Below are 10892 nucleotides of genomic sequence, written 5' to 3' on the forward strand. Positions count from 1 at the left end.
TTAGATGGGTACATATTGTGCCTTCTGCGATGGAAGATACTGGAACCGGTCGAACAGACTTTAACGACGTGGCCGGCTAGGAGCAACCTGTGCGCTATGCAGACACGGTAAGAGCTTTCTAAGTGCGACCTCCCCGGACTTCCCCGTGAGCGGTACGCTGCTGGGCGTCTCCAAGGCCACGCCTGTTTCACAAGCCCGTCGTCCTGCCGTACCAGGCGCAGGACAGTCCGCTTATCAAGTCTACTTGTAAACAGGGAACCGAGACTGCACTACCACGAGGGACTAAAGCCACGAACCCCTAAACACCCGGCAGCCCGCCCCACTTCCGCCGGAAGTCAGTCTGGCAGCGGGCGCTGATGACGTCACCAGCCAGCCGGACGTCTCAGGGCTAGTCTAGCAGGGTGTATATCTGTGCGGCTGTTGGCTAGCCCCAATCCTGCGGGTAAGGCAGCTTTCGCGGGGCTTGGGGCCGTCCGTCTCTCTGTCTGAACCTCCTCCTCCCTAGTACTACCTCCACTCTGCCCGGGGTCCTGGAGCTCCCGCCTGCTACACCCGTTGCCTGTTGGGTAACCCTTGCCCGCACTCCCGGGCTCCGGACTCCAGTGGGTTCTCCCGGCCTGCTACAGACCCGGCCTTGCTGTAAGCTAAGCTGTGTCCTCTTGGAGCCTTCTGCATCCCTACGCAGGGACTCCGGCCAGGTCCACTCGTGGGAGTCTTAGAGAGTAGGCTGTGGGCGGCCCGTTGTCTGGTCTCCAGTGTAGGCGTCTCCGGGCAAAAGTGATAGGGATAATTGAGGCTTAGTAGAGAATGCACGCTGAGGTCAGAGGGTCACAAGTTCGAGCTCAACCTGGGCATTTAATGGGCCCCTGTCTCAAAATTTAAATAAATAAATAAGCTGGGGATGCAGTTAAGTGCAGAGGTCCCGGGTCCATTTTCCAGGCCCTCCCATGTACACACACACACACACACACACACACACACACACACTAGAGGAATAAGCAGGGATAAACCCAACACTACTGGCCTATTTCTTCCCAATTAACTGTTTTTCAGAAGTCCTGTAACTCACGCGTTGCTGTTCAGCATCCCCCACTTTCAACCTTTCCACAATGCATTCTGCTGCTGACTCCCAGTCTTGCTAGGTGAGGGCCAAACTGATTTGTCTCTTCAATCACATCTAGCCTCCTGGAGGAACCATGTCTCCCGCTGTTGTTGGTGCCGCCTGTAGTGCCACGCACACACCGCTACCCAAGAGGCACTGCTAGAGTGGAGCTGCTGACTTCTCTGTGGATGTTGGGAATGCCAGAGTTGTGGCTGAAAAAGTATCCAATCAGGAGAAAGATGTAGGCTGGAGACGTTGAATTACTTGGTGAGAATTGCTGCCCTTTGTTTCCTCTTACGTTATGAATAATTTCTGGTTTGATTATCCTGGTTGGAATTTCTGGCCCAGAATTATATCCACTAAGGCCAAAAGTAAACCACTTTGAGTTTATTGACACAAGGTAATGTATGGTCTCTGATTCCCATAGCTGGTCCCTGACAGTTGTGAGCAGTGACTTGGAGGAGTGTGTCAAAGGACAAGGACACCTGATCCTGGGTGCTGAACTGATTGTCTCTAGGAGATGTTTGTTCTGGCCGTGTTGTCATCAGATTTTGGGGGGTACTTCCTGCAACAGCATATATGTGAATATTTAGGGAAGTAAAAGGATTTGTTGCTGGAGGTAAGGAATACAGATACATTTTTCTTCACTTTATCTTGGGACTTATAGGAAGGAGATGCCACCAAAGGTAGACCACAGTGTTCATCTTGAAGGGGAGCACTCAGAAGCATCTGGGAAGCCGCACTAAAAGCCCGTAGCACTCTGTGGTATATGCTTGAGGTACAATAAATTCTGTTTTGGGAGCTGTTTAGGGAGTCTAAGAATATATGCGATGGAATAGATCTTTTGGTAGTAGCTAGTCATATTCTTTCTGTTCCTTGGCAGCCTCAAGGATGGACTTCCTGGTTCTCTTTTTATTATACTTGGCTTTCGGGCTGATCAGTGTTGTTATGATCTGCATCTGCTCAAAAAGTCATCATTTGACTAGACTGGTCCAGGGTGGAACACAGGTAATAATGATCCTTGAATACTACTGCACTAGTTTAAAAGACTCACCAGTTTCCTGACAGGGCAAGATGAGTCCATTTAAATTCATTGGTTCATTTAGTCTTTCATTTATGGCAGTTGTATGTTTTTGTTTTTGTTACTGCTGAGGCTAACCTTGTGGTTCTTTAACTCTGATGTGGTGCCCGTTACTGGGCATGGATGTGAGCAGTGTCTGCCTGAAGGTGCTCAATGGGTGAATTCGGGGAATGGATGAACAGAAAGCCAAACATGGGGCTGCTCATCCTCCTTCAAGGTCAAAAGGGAGCAGAACTGGGAACAAAACTAAGCAATAAAGTGGTTGACTTGGGATGGACCTGAGTCAATGCGTGATCTGGAGATGGAACTTGAACTGGGATTGAACCCAGAAAAGGAAAGAGCAGCTTTCACATCAACATTCCCTTAGTCTCTGCTCATCTCCTTTCTCTGAAAACCCTGACAAGTGCCACCTTTGGGGTCAGGGTAGAAGTAGAAGAGTTGGCATCAAAGGAAGCCATTAGAAGGAAACCCTTCTCTTCATTCTTTCTTATTGGCTTCTCTACCTTTATGCAGAAACAAAACTTCGTATCTCTGATAGTGCTGGCTGTGTTTGGAGCATCTAATTTGAGAGTGAGGTGAATGAGAGATGAAACTGAGCTTTTTTCTTTTCCTTTATTTCAGCTATGTTCCTGTATAATTCCACAGTGCCTTCAGAGAGCCACACAGAGATGGCTTCATTACTTCTTCCACACACGGTATATATAATTTGGAGTTTAAATATGATCCTCTTTCTGTCTTGATTATTGGTTGCTGCTCTGTAGCTCCAGGAAGCTCTTGTGGTTTCCAGCATAGTATTTGTGCTGGGGAAGGATGCTAGAAGGATGGAAAGTTCTCTGTTCAGAACTTCTCCTCACAAATAGTCTGCCCTTTGTCTTTGGGGTTTTGATGTGTCTACTTTTAAATAAAGGTATTTAAAGAGTGGGAAAAGATTGACATGTGTTTCTGTGAAATACATTTTACATGGCTATGTTTCACCTGGTTTCTTACTTAATTCTGAAAAGGAAGTGGTTGCCCTTGTAACATTTGTTAGTTTCATATGATTTCACAGAGCATCCCTGTGAATAAAGCACACACCTCTTTCCTTTCAGCAACCACACCTTCATTGTCCTGCACCTGGTCTTGCAAGGGCTGGTTTATATTGAGTATACCTGGGAAATATTTGGCTACTGTCGAGAGCTGGAGTTCTCAATGTGTTACCTTCTTCTGCCCTATCTATGGCTGATTGTGAACCTCGTTTTCTTCACCTTAACTTGTTTAACCAATCCTGGTAAGTTGAGGCTCTTAGCATACAAACTGGGGACAGCTCAACTGTCTTACTGATAGTATAGGTACAGTACAAGCAGATAGTAGTCCTTTTGAAAAGATTGCAAGCCAGGTGTCATGGTGCATGCTTGTAATCCTAGCACTTGAGAAATTGAGGCAGGAGGATCACCTTGAGTTTTAGGCCAGCCTGGGCTACATAGCAAGTTCAAGGCCAGCCTGAATGCATAGCAAGACCCTGTCTCAAAAAAAAAAAAAAAAAAAAAAAAAAGATTGCAAAACTGTTGTGTTTTCTTTATTTTTTTGTCTTATCTTTTTGATGTCTGGGCTACATAGTGATTTCAAGGCCAGCCTGAACTAATTAGTAAGACCCACGCATGGTAATCATAGCTACATAGGAGGCTGAGGCAAGAGACTGGGAGTTGAATGCCAGCCTGGGAAATTTAGTGAAACTGCCTGAAATTTTTTTAAATCTTTAGAAGGGAAGAGTGGCCTGGGGCTGTAGCTCAGTGGTCGAATACTTGCTTAGCATGGTTGAGGCCCTGGGTTTAATCCTCAGTACTGGAAAAAAATTTTTTGAGACTTGCATTACACTTAGACATGTGGTCAGTTTATAAATGAAAGAGTTTGTATTTTTTAATTCTTGAGTACAGTGAACTAAAAGTCCCTTGTATCATGTTTATTATGTTCAAGTCTTTTTGATCCATAGTAATTTTTAAAAATCTGTTAACCAGTTACTGAGAGTGGTAGTTCTTTCATTTTGATGATGGATTTCAGACTTCACCTTGTAGTTTGTCAGTTTTTGCTTCCTATATTTTGGAGCTACTGTGTATATATGTATATTCTTATAAATGCATTCAAGTTTAGGGTTAGTATTATCTTTTCCTAGTAAATTGAGTCTTTTCACAAGATAGTGAGCCTCTTTCTCACAACTAATGCTCTTTATCACAACTTTGCTCCCAAGTCTCTTTTGTCTGATACTAATTTATTATACTATTTTTCTTTTAGTTGGCATGTGCTTGGGATTTTTTTCTATACTTGTACTTTTAAACTTTTCTGTCCCTAAAGTACCAACTATTCATCAGCTGATGAGTGGATAAATAAAATATGATAAACTCATATAGTGGAATATTATTCAGCCATAAAAAGATTAGTCTGTGGGTGTGGCTCAGTATTAGAACACTTGGCTAGCATGTGGGAGGCCCTGGGTTTCACCCCTTGCATACAAAACAGTAAAACAAAACAAGAATGAAGTACAGATTCATGCTATAACTTAGATGAACCATGAAACATGCTGAGTAAAAGAAACCAGACACAGGGCTGGGCACTGCGCCTGCCTCACAGGCACAAGTTCCTGAGTTCAATCCCCATTACAAAAAAAAAAAAGAAACCAGACACGAAAAGTCGTAAATTATGTGATTCCATTTATGTGAGATGTCCAAAAAAGGCAGATGCATGGAGACAAAATAAATTTTGATTCCAGTGTCTTGGAGGCATTAGATATGTAGAGTGACTGCCAACAGGTTTCCTTTTGGAGCAATAATGACGTTCTAAAATTGATTGTAATGCAGGCTTCACAACTCTGCATTGAATTGCATTTGTAGATTGTTTCTCACTGTAGCAATTGTAAAAATAAATTATGCAGTTTCAGTTGTGTTGTTTTGGGATGGCTTTCATGAACATCCAGTCCACTATATTGCTTAAGCTGACATTTGTCCTTACTTTTTCAGGCACTGTAACAAAAACAAATGAATTATTATTTCTTCAAGTTTATGAATTTGATGATGTGATGTTTCCAAAGAACATGAGGTGCTCTACTTGTGGTTTAAAGAAACCAGCTCGATCCAAGCACTGCAGTAAGTGTGGCTGTCATGGCACTAGCAGCACCCTGCCTAGTGGCAACATGGGCTTTGCTGGGAGGGAGTGTTCATAATTCTCAACGCAGATCCATCTGATCCCCAGCCATGGGGTGACCACTCTTGTTAGAGGCCAGATGGTGGTTTTTTTCACGGGACTGACAGGAAGGTGGTATGTTCTCTATAGCAGCTGACCTTCTGCCCTTCCTTTGCCACGTGGCAGGGTGTGTTCCCCAAGAGATGTTTCTGTGGGCTGCTGGATCTGCTCAGGCTGTTTTCTGGAGAATGACCAAGATTCTACACTAGCACTGTCTAACAAAAATACCGCATACATGGTTTAGAATTTTCTAGTAGCTACATTTTGAAAGAAACATTCAACTTAAATTTAATCATATATTTTATTGAAACCAACATACTTAAAATATCTTTTATTCTCCTCTTGCAGTGCTGGGTATTGAACCCATGGCCTCATGCCTGCTAGGCAAGCACTTGACCATTGAGCTACACAGCCCTTTTCATGTTTGAGACAGGGTCTCATTGAATTGACTACGCTGGGCTCATACTTGCCTCAGCCCTCCTCAACCTCCTGAGTAGCTAGATTACAGTCATGAATCATGATGCCTGGCCCTAAAATATTATTTTTACATGTAATCAATATAAAGGTATTAAAAGATAGTTCATGTTGTCTTTATCCCACTAGGTCTTTGAAATATGGCATGTATTTTATACTTATAGTACATCTCAATTTGGATACTAAATTCTCATTGGAAATACCTGATCCATAAAATTAACATTTGGAAGAGAGTAGACTCATACCCAGGCTACGTCCAGATGTTCTTAAGTTTTCCAATAACTGAATCTAGTACCATGATGTTTTCTTTGATTGTGTACATCTACATTGACATAATGATAACATCTTTATCAGAACTGACTTGACTTTAAAACAAAAGCATCAGTTTGTTTTATCTTTTTTTCTATTTTTGGGGGGACAGGGTTTCACTATATAGTCTAGGCTTGTTGGACCTTAAACTCACTATGTAGCCTAGGTTAGCCTCAAACTCACCACAGTCCTCCTGCCTCAGCCTCCCAAATACTAGGATAAGTAAGTTTACAACTCTTATATTGCCTCTGTATTATTCACATTGATTCAAAAGAGAATTGCATAAATTGAAAAACTGTAAATTTGCCAATACTAACAAAATACTCTTTCAGATTTTTCTTGTAGACATTTCAATGCTCAATACTCAAATGTGGCTGGTGGCTACTGTACTGGGCAGTGCAGTTCTAAAAGCCTGGTGGCAGCACCGCCCTGCCACCTCTCCCCATACTCCAGTGTATAGTTTGCAAAAACCTCAGTAGGTGTGCATGGTGTCACTGTGTCATCAAGGACAAACCCAGTGCATGGCTCCCTCTTGCGCAGGTGTATGTAACCGCTGTGTGCACCGTTTTGACCATCACTGTGTGTGGGTAAACAACTGCATTGGGGCCTGGAACACCAGGTACTTCCTCATCTACCTCCTGACATTGACAGTGTCTGCTGCCACCATGGCCATCCTAAGTGCAGCATTTCTGGTCCGCCTGGTGGTGGTGTCGGATCTGTACCAGGAAATGTACATTGATGACTTTGGACGCTTCCAGGCTATGGACACAGTCTTTCTCATTCAGGTAATTATGCAGTGCACAGTAATTTTCTGAATTCAAGTTGGAAAAGTCATATTTTCTCAGTAAAAAGTGAAGCTATTCCTATTTTTAATTGATATTAAATTCACATACCATAAAATACAACCTTTAAATGTGTACAACTCAGTGGTTTTAGTAGGCATTCACCTTTCACCACTGTCGCATTTCACAATGTTTCAGTCATATTTCAGAATGTTTCAAAAAGAAACATTACATGTTTCCTCTTCCCTTAGGCCCTGGTACCATTAATCTTCCTTTCTGTCTTTATGAATTTGCCTTTTCTGAATATTTCATATAAATGGAACCATATAACGTCTGACTTTTTAGACTGGCTTCTTTCATGTAGAGTAATGGCTTCAAATTTCATGGGCATGGTGATGCACACCTATAATCTTAGCCCCCAGGAGACCAAGGCAAGCCAGCCTGAGTTATATAGTGAGTCCAAGGCCAGTCTGGAGTACGTAGTGAGATCTTGTCTTAAAAAAGACTAAAAAAAAAAAAAAATCAAGTTTCAGTCATAATTGCAGCATGAATATATACTTCATTCTTTCTTTTTTTCAGCACTGAGTATTAAACCTAGGACCTTCACACTGAACTACATCTCTAGACTTTTTTCCTTTTCTTTTTTTTTTGAGCCAGTGCTAAGATGCTACATTGCCCAGCCAGAGTTTCAACTTGCCATCCTCCTGCCTTACCTCTCAATATTTTGATTACAAGGATGTGTCTCCATGTCTGATTTCATGGCTTCACTTAGTTTTAAAGCCAGTATCATCTTCTTTTTTTTTTTTAGTTTTCTTTTTGAGATGGGATCTCACCATGTAGCTCAAATTGGCTTCCAAACTGTGTTGTCCCCCCACCCGCCTCCTAAGTGCTAGAATTATAGTTGTGTGCCACCTTAAGCCAGTACCTCTTTTTTTAAATCTGCTTTGCATTTTTCCCCCCTTCAGCACTGGGAATCAATCTCAGGATCTCACACTTGCTAGGCGGGTGCACTGCCACTGAACTAAATCCTTTAACTCTTTACTTAGAAATGGATTTAAAGCATATTGCAAAGAAGCATACAGGAAGCCCCATGCACTCCCAGCACCACTCCTCCCGTGCCAGTGTCCTGTATAGCCACAGTACCATACCAAGCTTAACAATATATTGTTGGCATAGCCCACAGAGCTGAATTCACTGGTCATACATGAACATGTGCTCATGTATGCTGCTCTGTGCAGTCTTCTCCCAACAGTAGCCTCGTGGAACCACCAGTACCATCAGGTTGCTCAAACATGCTGTCACAGACTTCCTTCTGCTACCACTTAGTAGCCACACTCACTTCTTCTCTACTTCTAATACCTAGCTACAATTATCCTGTTTTCCTTCTCTGTGATTATGTTATTTCACAAATGTTTCATAAATACTATAGCCTTTTATGATTGGCTTTTTGCACTCAGCATAATTCCCTCGAAACCCGTCCAATTCATGTATATCAGTGGTTCATTCCTTTTTGTTGCTGTACAGGATTCCATGCTTTGGCTGCACCAGTATAACCATCTGCCTTCTGAAGGATATTTGGATAGTGTCCAGTTTGGGGCTATTAGCAAACAAAGTTGCCATGAACATTTGTTTATAAGTTCTTGTGTGGATATGAGTCTTTAGTGTAATTCTTGGGATCATAAAGGTCCATTTTAGGTTTAGAAAAGAACTCCCATACTATTTTCCAGAGTAGATGAGTTATTTTACAGTGGTTTCTTATTAATCCACAGTGTGAGTAGCGCAGAGTTTATTTTATTATTCCTTACGGGTGGATATTTAAGAGCTGTAAACAGGGTTATAAAGGGATTTGTTAAAAGGCAATGCCAGTGAATACCCTTGTCAGTGTATTTTTGTGGTTGGATTGTTTTAAGAGAGACATTGATCCCCCCATGATATTTATTTATTTATTTGTTTATTTATTTATTTATTTAGTAGTACCAGGGATTAAACTCGGGCCCTTGTGTTTGCAAGGCAGGCAGCAGAACCTCTGAGCCACATTCCTGGCCCTCCCTATTTTATTTTGTTACATGAATTCAGGTCTATGTTAATCTCTTGAAAATAGCTAACTGGCATAGTCATGTTTCCTGAGTAGCCTCCCCTGGAGGAACACTTCACTTGTCCCACAGTAAGCTCTCACACACACCAAGAAAATCGTGTGGATATTTGTAAATTCTGATTTACAGTCAGTGTGTCAGATTTGGATGCGGATGGGTGGCTAAGGCAGTGACAAGCTTGTAGATAGGATCAAGGGTGGCACTCTCCACTTCCTAACATGCATCTTCTTTGCTCCCAGTACCTGTTCCTGACCTTCCCAAGGATTGTCTTCTTGCTGGGCTTTGTCGTGGTGCTGAGCTTCCTTCTGGGGGGCTACCTGTGTTTTGCTGTGTACCTGGCTGCTACTAATCAGACCACGAATGAGTGGTACAAAGGGGATTGGGCCTGGTGCCAACACTGCCCTCTGGTGGCCAGGTCCTCATCAGCCGAATACCAAGTCTACCAAAACATTTACTCCCAGGGACTTTGGAACAACCTCCAAGAGATCTTTCTACTTGCAGGCCCATGTTATGAGAGAAAGAAGAAATAAATGGAAAGAGTGTTACTGCTTATCAAATATAGTATACATTTACTTATACATATGGATACTTATTGTCTAGGCATTGTTTGGTGTCGTGTGTTTATAAGTCAGCTGTTTAGGTTTTGTGGTGTATAAACCAGTTTTCAGTGGGAAGGAAGACAGGGTAAGCCAGTGTTTACATTTTTGCCAGTGGCTGTGGCAGATCTATTTGTTTATCCTCTGTTGGAACCCAGCACCACTGAGGTCCTACTGCATGGGGTGGGGGGAGCATCACTTGTCCAAGGTTGTAGGTAACATTGGGACCTTGATCTCACTACTCTGGGCACCTGGACAAGAATGGGTCTTACAGCCATGTCCCCAGATGTGAAGCAGGATCTCAGTGACCCAACACCTTGGGGTTGTGCCTGGCTGCACCCTTTTTATGTCTCTTCGTAGTCTGTCCCTGTCTCCTGGGGGGGGGGTTCATAGCCCCTACCACATCCTCACGAAGGCTTGGCTTTGTGCCAGCCCAGGCACTTTCAGTACTTGTGCCATCTGTCTTGCCCTCCACTGGCCTCTTCTGGCCATACTCTTTTCTGCCTTGTTTTAAAATGCCTGAAGTAAACTGCTAGCTAGTTCAGCGGTGAGATGAATGCTAGAAAAGAGGCTTATATAAAGTGCTGATGGGCTTTAGGAGGGTAGGTGGGTTTTCAGGAGCAGGAAGCGGGTGGACCAGACCTTGAAGGCTACCAAGTTTTCTACAGGCCATTTCAGGCAAGGTGGAGGAATCAGCAGCAGCCAGTAAGGCCTGGCCTCAGGAGAGGCCTGGGGAACAGGAACCCTGTGGGCAGAGTGGGCACTGAGGGGAAGGAGGCCTTTACCAGGTATCATTTGTCCAGAGAAACCTGTGAGTTCGGAAGAGACGCGATTTTTTTTTTTTCCTCAGCGGGGATCTAACTGGTCCTTACTCTTGCGAGGCAGATGCGGCGCCACTGAGCTAACTCTCCAGCCCTAGATGCAATTTTAAAATGAACTGCCTGGGATGGTAGGGAACCGAAGACCGCCTTCCCCTGCCCACGCCCTGTCCTGACTCGTGGAAAGAGCTGTGAAGGCAAAAGGCGGAGGCTTTGAACGCCGCGCAGAGCAGGCCTGTGAGCCTGGGAAAGCCTCCGCAGTGGCTAGTTGGCGGTTTCGGTGTAAATCTCCACTCACTCGGATCCCGGGGCGGAGCCTACCTGCCCAGCACGCCGTCGCCAGGGGGCGCCGTCCCGAGAGCGCGTACCCGCTGCCTGTGATTGGCCCCTGCGGGCCGCCGTCCTCGCTTTGGTGTTCTGCCGC

The 10892-nt window shown here is 43.9% G+C and overlaps 1 protein-coding gene across 5 annotated transcripts; it reads left to right on the forward strand.

Moving 5' to 3' along the window:
- The first annotated feature begins 264 nt into the window (after window positions 1–264).
- On the forward strand, window positions 265–10484 carry Zdhhc4 (zinc finger DHHC-type palmitoyltransferase 4). 5 transcript variants are annotated; one of them, XM_010642771.3, is made up of 10 exons: window positions 266–442; window positions 1182–1369; window positions 1530–1597; window positions 1770–1880; window positions 1986–2110; window positions 2805–2878; window positions 3272–3450; window positions 5174–5299; window positions 6720–6964; window positions 9294–10483. In XM_010642771.3, the coding sequence occupies exons 5-10, from the start codon at window positions 1994–1996 to the stop codon at window positions 9582–9584; spliced, it is 1032 nt and encodes a 343-aa protein (XP_010641073.1). In that variant the 5' UTR covers window positions 266–442; window positions 1182–1369; window positions 1530–1597; window positions 1770–1880; window positions 1986–1993; the 3' UTR covers window positions 9585–10483. The 5 variants fall into 5 exon arrangements, with proteins under 5 accessions (XP_033620683.1, XP_033620684.1, XP_010641073.1 ...); XM_033764792.1 differs by lacking the exon at window positions 1770–1880 and having other exon boundaries at window positions 265–442; window positions 1530–1721; window positions 9294–10484; XM_010642770.3 differs by lacking the exon at window positions 1530–1597.
- The last annotated feature ends 408 nt before the right edge of the window (window positions 10485–10892 follow it).

Source organism: Fukomys damarensis, unplaced genomic scaffold (genome assembly GCF_012274545.1).
Source record: "Fukomys damarensis isolate Sample0158 unplaced genomic scaffold, DMR_v1.0_HiC HiC_scaffold_17, whole genome shotgun sequence".
Classification (NCBI taxonomy): domain Eukaryota; kingdom Metazoa; phylum Chordata; class Mammalia; order Rodentia; family Bathyergidae; genus Fukomys; species Fukomys damarensis.